We start from the raw sequence: 14,804 nt of genomic DNA, 5'->3' as shown, positions 1-14,804 counted from the left end.
CAAGTTGCCCAATATAACAGGTATTTCTGTCCATTAGAGAACATCTTACCTCCTGTGTTAGCTGTAAATGATTTCAGTAATCAAATTCAATCCAGGTTTTGTAGTATTTCCACTCTGAATTGTGAAGCTGGTGCTGAATTCTTAATTTGTTTCACTGCTAGATCACTTATTTGGAAATATTTGAGGGAAACCATTGAGCTGGTGCTTTTGTTATTAACCAGGCTATAAGGTAAAATATTTCCTCAGTTAAAAAAAAATCCCCTACAGATCAATCCTATGAGTGTTTACTTGTAGATGAGACTGACTATGTAGAGTCACTCTACATAGCACTCTCCTTGCCAAGCACTTGGCACTCTCCTTGCCAAGTACGCATAGGATGATGCTTTTTTAATCTTCTGCTTTGCATAGATCTCCACATGTCCTCCAGGAGATTCACAAGGGGAGATTGTAGCTCACTTTATTCCTTTCCTGTTAACTTCACTTCATAGTTAGCAAATAGAGAGTGCTTGAGGAAATAGTTCTTTCCCTCTTCTTTATGTATATTCGGTAAGAATTTCAAAGAACCTTTCAATTTATTGTATCACCCCATTTTTGTATCAACCCCAAGTTAGCAAATAGAGAGTGCTTGGGGAAATAGTGCTTTCCCTCTTTATGTATATTCGGTAAGAATTTCAAAGAACCTTTCCATTTATTGTATCACCCCATTTTTGGCCAGGTTTCAACCAGGGTGACATTGCTATGAACTGTATATAAACTTAAACTTGGAAATTACAAACCTCCTTTTCACTTTGTTTAAGCCACCTTTGAAAAAAGTGGAGTATATATTAGCAGACAATGGAACAAAAATGATACATTTTGAAGAATTTTACTAAAAAGTGCACATATTAAAACAGAAATTTATATTGGCAAAAAATTAAAATCTGCTCTTTTTTTGTATAATGGGAGTGATTTAACTACAGCCTGTCATGGGCCCTGCCTTGAGAGCTGAGGACTCGGAGGACTCTGAAGCTGAAGTGGAGGAACAGGTTGCCTCTGGGCCCTCAGTACCTCCATTGCAGCCAGTAGCACAGGAGCCTGAAACAACGCAGCAGGAACCACAGCTAGGCAGGGAGATGGAACAAGGGCAGACAGAAGCTACTCTTCCCCCAACCCCTGCAGTGGAAGCTGAGAATGGCAGCCCTCCAAGCTCACCTGAACCTGATAGGCGTATCAGGACTTGGCAGCATGTGGTTCTGCAAGGTAGAAGGAGAAGTGCTCACTTGGAGAGGCTAAGCAGACAGAGAACTGGTGCTGAGTCGTTTCAAGATGAAGCCTAGCCTGGAAGTTCACTGACTGATAAAGGCAGTGCAGGCGTGCTTTCACTTTGCAGAAGCAACCATGTAGTTTCTCTGTGTTCCAGCTACCGCTCATGATTAATCTCTCCGGCCGTTGACTCCTGCCTGCTTTGATGACGCCTCTGACTTCTGACCTTGGTAGACAGCATAATCTTCGTCACCTGCTCCGAAAGGGGCTAGATACCTCTCGCACGTCTGAGGACTGCGGGCACCGCCCGGCCCTTGGCCTACGCCGGCACACAGCCACAGTTTGCACTTTAGCTTCATCTTTCACTTTATAGATCCCCACATCAAATGAAGCAAATCTCCAGTTTCTTTCCTTAGTTTTTAACTGAAGCCCAATAACCTCAGTCTCGTTGGCCATCGCACACAAAGCCCTTCATGGCTCTCATATGTGCAGGGCTGCCTCTTTTCCTGTGCTCCGTGACAACAGCTCCGCTCATCTGATCAAGGCCTTATGGGGGTTACGCCTTGCAAATAAGCAAGAGCAACAACTCCACATATATGTGCTTTTTCCGTTGTGACCCCACAGTATGGGATGGCCTGCCTGAGGAGGTCAGGAAGGCTCCCACTCCTGGCATTCTGCAAACAATGCAAAACTTTATTATTCAGGAGGACATTTTTACAAAGGTAATAGAGATATACTGTAACTGGTTCAGAAGATGCTTTAAAAGAAAGGAAAAGAGACTGTGAACTCTACTACTGTGTATAGTACATACTATCTGTTCCTATATGTATTATCCTACTACATAATTTCTGCATTGTTTAACATGTTAATACTTACACTTTGTTTCTTCTTTGTTTATGATTTCTGCTTGGAATCAGGTTTCTGCAATCTTTAGTCCCATTATATTGCTTACTGGATTTCCTATCCTGTGGATTGCGTTGATTTACACTGTTGATTTACACTGTGTAATGTGCCTTGAGTATCAGTGAAAAGGGGAAACATTAATAAATAATTAAATAATCTTAGACAAGTTAATTAATATGCCAATGTACTGCAACACCTGTTTACAAGGTGTCTAATTTCTCTCAATTAAATGTTAACTTCTGCATTTAACCCCAACATCTTTATGTTCATCTTCGTGGCCTCTTTGCAGTCACACATGCAGTCCCACATGTGCAGGCCAGCCTTGGAGATGTTTAGAAAGCTTCGCTTTTAGCCCAGCAACAAGGATTGTTCCCCCTCCCCTCCAGCAACGGTCCTTCCCGCCCTTTCGGACACGTGACGGAGGGGCGGGGAGCATTCTTCCCTCAGTTCTCTTTCTGCCGCCACGGTTAGAGGATGACTTTTAGATTGCTTTGTTATTCTATCGGATTGTTCTTTGTCGTTCTTTTGTTCTATTTCTCTCTTGGTTCTGTTATGGCACTTTTCAAAAAGGACAAGTCCTGCGGGACCAAGATGGTGAAGTCAGACGAGCACGAGGACTGCCTTCTCTGCCTGGGTGAGGGACACATTCCATCCATAAGAACATAAGAAAGGCCCTGCTGGATCAGACCAAGGCCCATCAAGTCCAGCAGTCTGTTCACACAGTGGCCAACCAGGTGCCTTTAGGAAGCACTTGTCATGCCTGTGCCCTCTTCACCCCTAATGCCCGCAAAGACTGTGATCTGAGGCTTAAGGCTGCCCTTTGGGAGAGGGCCATAAATTTTCCCGGAGTTCAGGATGTAGGGAAAAACAGATCCAAATCCCCGTCTTTGCCTCCCCTTCATTCCACCAAAGGCCTCTCCTCGAGCTCGAAGAGGTCAAGGTCTGAACTCCCCGGGGAATCCTCTACAAAGAAGAAACACTCATCATCTTGCTCCAAGCATTCAAAGAAGTCGAGCTCTAAGCCTGCAGTTGGTGGGCCGGCAGCTTCATCAACCTTGAAAGGGGCATCATCCCCCAGAGGTTTCTCAACTCCGATCGTTCGGGGCCGGAGCCCTTCGCCCTCTAAGGGGCCGATCCCGATGAGCCAGATTGACGCTGACTTCGTGTTGGTGCTTGCTCTGGTGGTTTGTTTAAGCCTACTGCATCTCCAGACCGACACCGGGGCGTTTGTCCCTGCTCAGGAGGTTTGCCCATCAACTCTGTGCATGGAGCAGTCTTCCGCCACCGGAGAGCATCGCGATTCTCCACCTTCACCACGACGCCAAGATCAGGATCGTGAGGCCACTTACTAACGGAAGCCAAGGACCCCTTCACCAACAAGGAGTGGTTCCAGGATGTTCTCATCGTCAGACGACAACGCTGCTGAAGCTGCTTATGGACAGTTCAACCCCAATGAGCTGCTGGGTGCCCAATCTGGAGCCTTCCAAACGTTTTGCGGACTATCACTGTTGCGATGCTGATCAGGCATCAGCCCATTGGGGCCCCCATCCTCCATGGGGCTTCTGCCAGTACGAGATTCAAGCTTGGGCCCAAGGGGATTTCGGCTATGCCCAACCTCATCTGCATAGAGCAGCAGCTTCCACCATGCCGCTGTCTCACTCGGATCTGATCCTTGACTTCCTGTCGGAGTCGGAGGAAAGATACTCTGAATCTGGTCATGCTTCGCTCCCGTCACCCGATGATGTGGTGGGAGACCGTTCACCAGTTTCCCCCACAGGGGAAACAAAAGCCTATTCAGGGATATTGAATCGCCTAGCTAAGGCGTTCAGGCTCAAGGTCAATGCCTCAGACCCAATCCCTGATGACCCCATTATGGGGGTTTCTCCTCGGATTCAGGTCCGATGGAGTTCCCATGGGTCAAGGGCATGTGCCAGATAGCAGATAATTTATGGCCCAAACCTGCCTCCAATGTGCCTTCTGTGAAAAAGATTGAAAACCTTTACAAAATAAAACAGGAGGAGGCTGCCTTTTTGTGCCAACATCCTGCCCCAAACTCAATAGTCACTGGGGTCCTTGCCTCCAGGGGTCAGGGGACTAGTCATTCTGCCCCCCCCCCCCCCGAATAAGGAGGGCAGAAAGCTCGATGAGATGGGCAGAAAGATTTATTCTGCAGGGGCCCTGGGCCTCAGGGTCTCTAATTTCTCTGCCCTAATGGGGAGGTACCAGATATTTTTATGGGACAGGGTGGCTAACCTACTGTCCTCCTTGCTCCCTGACAAATCTCAGGAGGGAAAGATTCTCTTGACAAAAAGTTCTAGATTGGGCAAGTACCAGATCTCGTTGGTCTGGCATGTTGTGATGCTGCCAGTGGAACAGTGGCGGCCAGTGTTGTCCTTCACCGGCATTCATGGCTGCGTTCATTGAACTTCTCGGGTGATACTAAGGCATCAGTAGAGGATATGCCCTTTGATGGCAAAACCCTTTTCAATGAAAATACCGACCAGTGGCTTGACACCCTTACAGCTAAGGCCATTGGCATTACTCAGCCCAATCCTCCCACCTCCTTCAAGCAGAGGTTCCCTTACAGGCAGCAAAGCTACCAAGCTAGGCCTTACAGGTTTCAGCCTTATGGTTACTCTCAACAGAACTCATCCAAGCCCTGTTACCCTCAACAACAGTCCAAGCATTACCAACCCACGCAGAAGGGTGGCAAAAAGGGCGACAGATCCCCTGACCACTTCTTCTAGTCCAAAAAACCCTCTGCATGACTAACCAACTTGTCTGTGCCTGCCAATGTAACCTTTTTAAGAGGTTAAAGTTGTTCTTTGCTAATTGGAGTTGCATTTCTGTTGATGGTTGGGTTCTTTCTATAATTAAAAACAGTTACTGTCGAAGGCTTTCACGGTCAGAGTTCATTGGTTCTTGTAGGTTATCCGGGCTGTGTAACCGTGGTCTTGGAATTTTCTTTCCTGATGTTTCGCCAGCAGCTGTGGCAGACATCTTCAGAGTAGTAACACTGAAGGACAGTGTCTCTCAGTGTCAAGGACACTGTCCTTCAGTGTTACTACTCTGAAGATGCCTGCCACAGCTGCTGGCGAAACGTCAGGAAAGAAAATTCCAAGACCACGGTTACACAGCCCGGATAACCTACAAGAACCAAAAAACAGTTACTTTTGGGAGTTTTATACTGTTCCTCTGTGTGGTTCTCCTCTCCCCCCTTGGGGCCCTGACCTCCCTCAGTTCTGTAATGAAGTACACTCCCTCCTTCAGAAGGGTGCCATTGTGTCAGACTCAGGCTTCCATCCCTAGCATCCCATAAACAGACACGCTCAAGCAGGTGATCCTAAGCAATGCTAATTTATTAGGAGCAAGAAGACAGATTAAAAGAAGCTGACTGCCTCTCACGCAGGAGAGGCTGCTAATGGGGTCTATGCAGGTAGGTTACAGTATAAAAGCATTGTAGACAAAAAAGTATTTTTAAAATGTCTCTGAAACCTGACCCCATACTTAATAAATTCATATCCGTGAGCAAGCACCTGGGATGGACTGCTGCTGGATCGAATGTACAAAAGAAAACGTTCATGTCGCAAGGACCCAAAAATTCGTTCTACCTTAATAAGATCTAATGCAGGTGGGTTAGTTTTGAGGAGAAATGCCAGATGATTTATGGCCCATCGCCTTGTCAACCAATTTATATGTCTTCCTTGATAAGGGAAGACATTAACAACACATTTAGAATCATAAATTAGTGACGCAGGGCCTTTTGACTTTCTATCCAGGCCTTCCAAGTTCATTTGTTGGTTAGGACTCAATTCCAAAACTCTGCCTTTATCCATACTTCTGGTCTTCGTCTGCTTCTTTTTGAAATTTTGTGGCTCATTTTTAAATGGGTAGCTGGATTCCTTTTCAGAAAGAAAGTCTATTATCAAGTTTCTCATAAATTTTGTGTAGAGACTCCGCAATTAATTGGGACTGAGTTGCTAGAAGACTCATTTCATCAGCTCTGCTAGGCTGCTGCTGTGGAGATGGGGAACACAAATCTTGAGTAGCTGCTCCATTATCAGAGTCAACTGTTTGTTCCAAGAGGCAGACACTTTCTTCCACAGCCAGGCACTCAAATCTGTTTGCATGCTGAAATGGGGCAAAAAAGTCCTCCAACCTTGACTGTTTACACACAGGCGTTTTACAGTCCTCTTCAAAAGGGTAAGCTCTTTTAGGGCCCATTTCCCAACGTACAACTCAGCTCCTTTGAGTTTCCTTTGCCTCTCTCACTCTTCTATTCCAGAGCTCCCACTTCACTCATTCGAAGCAAGCAGCACCAACTCAACAATAAAATCACAGAATGTCCGGCTTGGAATGTTAGAGATGTTACAATTCTCTTTGGCAAATAGCCAAACTTCGCAGACCCAAACACGGCAATTAAACAATCAAGCAATCGTACAGGGAGTAGGTTGCTTAAACGGCCAGCCGTTTCAATCCTTCTTCTTATCCAAAAGAGCAACAACTTAAAATTAGGAAATGATCAAAGCTCCCAAAATAAAACAACCGTTCAAAAGAGCAATTTTAAAAAGTTTAAAAGGTTTAAAACAATGTTAAAACTTATCTCCAACGGAGCGAAAAATCTTGCATCCAACTTCCACAAAAGCCGGAAGTGCCTCCCTAAAGCACACAGTGATCAGTCAAAATTAAAACAGATTAAAAGAAGCTGACTGCCTCTCACGCAGGAGAGGCTGCTAATGGGGTCTATGCAGGTAGGTTACAGTATAAAAGCATTCTAGACAAAAAAAGTAAAACAAAGTGAAACCACAGTGCAGTAACCATGAGATAACGGTTCCCAGAGAAACGAAGACATAACACGGGCACATCTGTGATAAACAGGAGAATCAAAACAGTACACAGGATTTGCAGCATGAAAACAAAACCTTGACCAGCAGCCAGAACCTGGCCTTGACAGGAAGCCAGCCTCTGGCCTGCAATTGCCAAAGGTGGCAAAGACCTGACACATTGTTTGGGTACCTCCTGCTGAGGGGTTTTATTCCTGTTACTTCTTGATGGATAAGAAGGACAGAGGAAAGAGACCCATCATGGACCTAAGGGCTCTGAATAAGTTCATAAGAGCCCGCTCCTTTCAGATGTTGTCCATACCAGAGATCCTTCCCCTTCTCCAACTGAATCTGTGGTTCGCAGTCCTTGACCTCAAGGACACTTATTTTCATATTTCCATACACCCTCAATGTAGGAAATATCTCAGGTTCTCCTGTAACAATGAGCACTATCAATACACGGTGTTGCCCTTTGGTCTTTCCACAGCACCACGGGTCTTCTCTAAAGTGGTATCAGAGGTTGTTGCCTATCTGACCTCACAGGGGTGTACTATCTACCCTTACCTAGATGTTTGGCACTTAGGAGATTCCTGCCAGACATTGACCACCCAAGTTGCCTTGGTGCTTAATACTCTACAAAAGTTAGGCCTAGTGGTGAACCTTGCTAAGTCCAGGTGGTACCCTCTCAATCTATTGAGTTTATAGGATCTGTTTTGGATTCTAAGGTGGGCAAGGCCTTCTTGCCCCAATCTAGAATCAACTCCATAGTTCGCCTATCTTCTCAGTTGATCACCTGCAGGTACCAACCTGCGGTGAAGGTGCAAAAACTCCTAGGACTTATAGCCTCTACTACAGCAGTGGTGCCTCTGGCCAGACTCCACATGAGGTCTTTAAAAAATTGGTTTATTCGTTATTTCAAGATGAATGTGGATCCACAATGGCGAATGTTGTCTATTCCTTAGAGAGTCACCAGGTCCTTACAGTGGTGGCTGGACTCTGACAACCTTCTAAAGGGCATGCAATTTGAGGTTTCCTCACATGATTATTAACTGTTTGCTGATGCCTCCCTTGGGGGTTGGGGTTACACTATCAAGAACTATCAGTGAAAGGAAGATGGTCTACAGCAGAATCAAAACTGCATATTAATATATTGGAGCTCAGTGATATACGCTCTTGCTTCTTTTTCAGAACTTCTCGCCGGCTCCAGCATCATAGTGGCCACCGACAACACAGCCACAAAGTATTACCTGTGCACGCAGGGAGGCACTGGCTCCATGTTCCTTTGGTGAGAGGCCATGCAAATATGGGAATGGGCCATTGCCCACGATGTGTCCCTTTCTGCCATGCACATTGCGGGAGTCTCCAATGTAAATGCAGATGTCCTCAGTCAGGATGTCGCTCCACACCACGAGTGGTCCATACAGGATGTGTATCTCACCCCTGTCTTCATCCAGTGGGGCACTCCAAGCATAAACCTATTCGCAACGTCCCTCAACAACAAATGTCCCACCTTCTGCTCCAGGGCAGTGGGGGACTTGGGGTCCATAGGGGACGCATTCCAGATCCATTGGGGGAGTGGCCTCATGTACGCTTTTTGACCTTTCCCTCTACTGGGAAGAATGGTAGCAAAGATACACCAGGACCGGGCTTGCATCATTTTGATCGCCCCGTATTGGCCCAAGTACCTGTGGTTCCCCCTTCTGTGAAAGATAGCGAAAGGGCGGTTCCCACTCTTCCCTCCACAGGAGGACCTACTGTCGATGGGCAGCGTTCACCACCATGACGCGCCCTCCCTACACTTGACTGCTTGGCTCATCCTACAGTAGACCAATGGTCTGATAGGGTGGCAGAGGTCCTGTTGTCTTCTAGGAAGCCCTCCACTAGGCAGTCTTACATTGCCAAGTGGACTCATTTTTCTTAATGGACAACTGTTAATGGCATCGCCCCTGATACTTGTTCCCTGGTCAGGGATTTTGATTACCAGTTATCCCTCAAGGATGAGGGCCTTTCTAATATATCCATTAAGGCCCACCTGGTGGCCATCTCAGCATTCCACGTGAGCATTGACTTGGGTTCTCTATTCACACACCCACAATGCAAATGATTCCTTAAGGGTTTAAATAATATGTATCCCCCGGTGAAGCCCCCTGTGGCTCAATGGAGTCTATTGTTGGTTCTGGCCCAATTGATACAGAAGCCCTTTGAGTTGATGGCTTCCTGCCCCCTTGACCTTCTAATCCTACAAGACGGCCTTCTGTAGGGTTGGGGATTTGGCGGCTCTGCCCTTTTACTAAATTTCACAGAGACAAAGTGGTCCTGAGGCCCCGTCTGGATCACTTGCCCAAAATTGTGTCCAATTTCCATATGTCCCAGGATATTGTTTTGCCTGTGTTTTTTCTCAACCCGCAATCTCAGGTAGATAGGTCCCTACATATGTTGGATGTCAGGAGGGCCCTATTGTTTTATTTAGATTGCACACATCAGTTTAGACAGGATACATCTTTGTTTGTGTGTTTTGCGGGGTCTAACCAGGATAAGAGTGTCTCGGACCAGACATTGTTCCGGTGGGTGGTTTTGGCTATTAAAAGGGTCTACTCTGAAGCAGGAAAGCCATGTCTGCTTCCAGTCCATGCACATTCGACGAGGTCTCATCCCTCTTCAGCTGCCTTTGCCTCCCATGTGGATCTGCAGGACATCTGCCATGCTGCAACGTGGTCCATCCCTTCTACGTTCGTCCGGCACTACCTCTTGGACGTTGATGCTAGAGCAGATGCTGCTGTGGGGAAAGTGGTGTTGAGTTCCATTCTATAGTGACCAGCTTCCACACCCACCTCCACAGTAGGTGAGCATGCTAATCTCCCATGTGGGACTGCAAAGAGGCCACGAAGATGAAAACAGTGTTGCTTACCAGTAACTGTTGTTCATCGAGTGGTCCTCTTTGCAGGCACACATCTCTCCCTCCTTCCCTGCTGTGGGCTGACTCACTGGTACCGCGGCGGCAGAAGGAGAACTGACGGAAGGATGCTCCCCACCCCTCCGTCACGTGTCCGAAAGGGCGGGAAGGACTGTTGCCGGAGGAGAGGGGGAGCAATCTTGGTGCTCGACTAAAAGCGAAGCTTTCTAAACGTCTCCGCGACTGGCCTGCGCATGCACAGTTCCCATGTGTGCCTGCAAAGAGGACCACTCGATGAACAACAGTTATAGGTAAGCAGCACAGTTTTCCTTTCCAGTCCTGAAGATGCCCATCATGTGGCCGCACAATTAATGTACAAACTTCCTTCATGTAACTTGATTTTTGTGTTGTTTCAGGTGTACGCAAATGGCATTCGAAATATTGACTTACATTTTATAATACGGAAACTTGCAGCACCTGTGATCTCTGTCTTGTTGCTTTCTCTCTGTGTACCTTACATCATAGCTTCTGGAGTTGTACCTTTACTAGGTGAGTAAAAATGGGCATGCAGATTTCATCATCCAGAGCCTCAGTTTCAGATGAAATGGTGGAAATGCAAGATTGGGAGATTTGTATCTCACTTTTTATATTCAAGAATATAGAAAACAGCTTATGAAACTTTAAACTTCCTTATTGTTTAAAAATGGTATGGCAATGGTAGTCGTTCTGTGGTTCATGGAGATCCACATTAACAAGAAACATCAACCAAAAGAGCCATGTGCCTACAGTGTTCCCTGTCCATAATGCCACCGAACACCCAGAGACTGTACGATACCTTTTAAATTTCCAGCGTTCCTCTGAGCATGTAGGCTTGTCTTTCCCTTTCCTTTTTCTGGAGACCAAGCCCTGTGAGAAAGGGCTGAGGGAATTGGGAGTGTTCAGTCTAGAGAAGAGGAAGTTGAAGGGGGGACATGATTGCTCTTTGTAAGTATTTGAAGGACTGTCACTTAGAGAAGGGCAGAGAACTGTTCCTGTTAACAGCAGAGGATCATAGGACTCGCAATAATGGGAATAAATTACAGGTGGGAAGGTACCAGCTGGACCTTAGGAAGATTTTTTTTTTTTTACAGTGAGAGTAGTTCAGCAGTGGAATCAGCTTCCTAGGGAGGTGGTGAGCTCCCCCTCACTGGCAGCTTTCGAGCAGAGGCTGGACAAACACTTGTCAGAGATGCTCTAAGCCAGAGGTTCCCAAACAGTGCTCCAAGGAGCACTTGATGCTCCACAAAAAAACTCCTAGTGAAGAGATTGGAAAGAAAAATACTACTGTCATTCGGTTTAGTATACAGGTGCTAGGTGAAAATTAGTGCATCTTGATGAATTCCTCTCCTGAAAAGTGCTCCATGACTCAAAACGTTTGGGAACCTCTGCTCTAGGCTGATCCTCCATTGAGCAGGGAGTGGACTAGATGGCCTGTATGGCCCCTTCCAACTCTGTGATTCCCCACCAGAGCTGAACCTTATCCAGCCCTTGTGTATTGGGAGTGGGGAGGAGATTAAGGTGGCTGAGATGGAGGGAACAGGAACTTCGGCTTCCCATGACAGAAACCTGCTCCAATCCAGCATTGTAAAGCCGCTTTTTGCAAGAAGTGGGGGGGGGCACTCTCTACTTCTCTCACTCAGCACGGCAGGTGAGCAAGAGAGGCACTTGGACGAGAGCAAGCTGGCCATGGAGGAAGGGAAGGAAGAGCACCACCATCTCCTTGTGGCCTACTTGTGACTGCCACGGTGGTGGGTTTGCTCTCATTCAGTTTTGGGCACCACAATTTAAGAAAGATGTAGATAAGCTGGAACGTGTCCAGAGAAGGGCAACAAAGATGGTCAGGGGTCTGGAGACCAAGTCCTATGAGGAAAGGTTGAAGGAGCTGGGTATGTTTAGCCTGAAGAGGAGAAGACTGAGAGGGGATATGATAACCATGTTCAAGTACTTGAAGGGCTCATATAGAGGAGGGTGCCGAGTTGTTTTCTGTTGCTCAAGAAGGTCGGACCAGAACCAACGGGTTGAAATTAGTCTAGTTTCCGTCTAGACATTAGGAAGAATTTTCTAACAGTTAGAGCGGTTCCTCAGTGGAACAGGCTTCCTCGGGAGGTGGTAAGCTCTCCATCCCTGGAGGTTTTTAAGAAGAGGTTAGATGGCCATCTGTCAGCAATGCTGATTCTGTGACCTTAGACAGATGATGAGAGGGAGGGCATCTTGGCCATCTTCTGGTCACTAGGGGTGTGGAGGGGGGAGGTAGTTGTGAATTCACAGTGTGGCAGCATATTCTAGTCAAGAAATTAATGCTTTAAATTATTTTCAAAGTTCAGCAATTTAATAGGGCAGGCATCTAGAAGCCACTGCTGCCGTAAATTGCTCCCCCCTAAATATCTAATATGTCTTCCCCAGATTGCTTGCTTTGGCCAGTAGGTGGTTGTAACTTGTTACAATAATGGCTTCCAGAACAGGCAAAGATGGGTTGGGAGGGTTTTGTGCTCTGATTTAACTAGGTGTTTTACCATACTTGTTTTTGGCTTTTGGAAAATTCCTGCTAACCGGGTTCTTTTCTTGATTTAATGCCAAGAACATCTTCGAGACAGTATTTTAGCAGTAATGTTTTACCTGCAACCACTTAACTGGGCCATTTTGCAATATGTAAACTAACTATAAAGAGAAAAGCATCCAAGTAAACATTTTGTCTTAATATGAATATATTGTTATAATTATTGCAAAGGTGCACAAACTGTTATTGTATCCTTTGACGGTACATTTTTTGGGCTTTTAATTTGTTAATAAGGAAAGAATAACTTTTCAGTAAAAATTATGCATTTTAACTCTGTTACAGGACAGTATTTGAAATGCAAATACTTGGTTCTAATGTACAGATTGTCAGCTCTCTCGTACCTTGTTTTCATAGGTGTGACTGCTGAAATGCAAAACCTGGTGCAACGTCGTATTTATCCTTTTCTACTCATGGTGGTGGTTTTGATGGGGATCTTGTCCTTCCAGGTCCGTCAGTTCAAGCGCCTTTATGAACATATTAAAAATGACAAGTAAGTGCCTGTGCTAGCCAGGGTCATCAGGGCTGGGATGTCTACGTGTCCCTTGTTTTTCCAGTCAGTCAAAGCTTCAGGGAGCCACTTGCTGGAAGTGATGGGTAGGAATTGGAGCACTCTGGAAGTGCTTTTCTGGTAATACGTACGATGTCTGAGGCATCTGAAACGACCCTTTTGCTGAGAATTCTGGGTTAAGAGTCAGTCTGCTCCCACTTCTTAGCTCTCCAGGAATTTCTCCAAAACTTGTTAGTGAAATTACAACAGTGGTTGATCTTTGGTCTTCGGTACAGTACCACATTGGGATTGCACCTGCACGTAGGCCTGCCACCTGAGATTTTTTTCTAGCTTTTAGCCTATCAATGGGGTGCCCCTCCGCCTTGGAGCAAGCAGAATGGCTTCCTGCCGAAACCATCATGTGTGCTCCTTGGGTGGCGTGCCCCCTGCCCCCTCAGTTCCCTCTCTACTGCCGCCACAAGAGGAACCTTCTAGTGATTGTCGCCATTTTTCCTAACCGTTCAGGGCGTTCTGTGAGGACTGAGACAGTTTTCCTGGTCTAGTCCCACCTTTTGCTTTTTGTGCTTTATTGCACTCTGTGACACCGAGTCTAGCATGGCCTCCAATGCCCTGTTTAAAAAGCGTACCCAGTGAGGTACTCAAATAACTCACTCCGACGATCATGAGTTATGCCTCATTTACCTTGGAGAAGGCCACAACGTTCAAACATGCAAACTTTGCATGAAATTCACTTCCAAAGCCCTCTGTGACAGAGCTGCAAGATTAAAAGCGGCACTTTGGGAAAAAGCCCCTGTCCTCCTCACCTCCCAACACTGGCTCTGGGACTCCAGAAAGGCCAGTTCCAGTGACATCGGCTGCAAAGCGCCCATTCAATATGGCCTTGGTCTAATCAACCTCCGAAGTTGGTTCCATCATCGGATCTGACTACATCAGTTCCAGCGCTGATGCACTGTGAACCCGAACTGAGGGAGCGAGCCGGCTCAGTACCCCCAGCCAAGGAACATAGACAAAAATCAGACACCGGGGGAGGTCCAAAGAACCGAGGGCACAGAAAATACCAGAACCGTTGCTTCATGCCCATTCCAAGGGGTGCCCCGCTATTGCAGAGCCGGACATGATCCTGGTACCTCCAAGGACACCCTCACCACTGCATTCCTTCTCAGACCTCTAGCTTAACACCCCGCTTGAGTGGAACGCTGACATGGCGTCAATGGCCTCGGAATCAAGATCCACAACATGGAACCAACCAGATCAAAACACCGTTCCATCCTTATCGGCTGATCTAGTTAGGACTGGGTGGACTTCAGCGGCTTAAAGCAGCTCAACCTCATGGGCAGACCCTTGCAGCCCACATCAATTCCAATAATGCCCACAACTCAACCACCTTACACCCAGGTTCCAACTTATGAGGAATTGGGCCCAGAGGATGCTGGACCAACACCCTCAGCTGATAGCTCCAAAGGGCAACATGAGATTTCCCTGGATGATAGAGTGGGAGACACCATCCCACTATCACCCAGAGAGGACTTCCACCTTCATACAGAGTAAATGGTTTGCATGGCCCAGGCGTTGGAGATCGACATCTCCACCGTAGACAACAAACCACAGGACAAAAATTTTAAGTAAAGTCTATACCCCAAGCACAGTATCAAATCAAATTTATTAATACGGTGAACTGACCAATCACATGCCAGCACATCAAAATTTCCAGACTCAGTAGTTTTGAACTGCAGAATCACAGACTGCCCATACAACTAAAGGTGTAAGATCAATAAAAACAATCCCTGGTTAAAATTATTACCTTAAAATTGATAAAATTGTAAAAATATTCTACCGATA

The 14,804-nt window shown here is 46.4% G+C and overlaps 1 protein-coding gene across 1 annotated transcript in view; it reads left to right on the top strand.

Moving 5' to 3' along the window:
• Positions 1-14,804, top strand: part of MARCHF6 (membrane associated ring-CH-type finger 6) — a 110,069-nt gene that overhangs the window by 83,938 nt on the left and 11,327 nt on the right. The window contains exons 24-25 of the mRNA XM_056862930.1: positions 10,278-10,410; positions 12,812-12,947. Coding sequence (XP_056718908.1) covers positions 10,278-10,410; positions 12,812-12,947 — 269 coding nt within the window. The remainder of the gene's footprint in view (positions 1-10,277; positions 10,411-12,811; positions 12,948-14,804) is intronic.

The sequence above is a fragment of the Euleptes europaea genome, chromosome 17 (genome assembly GCF_029931775.1).
Source record: "Euleptes europaea isolate rEulEur1 chromosome 17, rEulEur1.hap1, whole genome shotgun sequence".
Taxonomy (NCBI): domain Eukaryota; kingdom Metazoa; phylum Chordata; class Lepidosauria; order Squamata; family Sphaerodactylidae; genus Euleptes; species Euleptes europaea.
The sequence above is the reverse complement of the archived record's forward strand: the minus strand, read 5'-3'. Positions and strand labels throughout refer to the sequence as shown.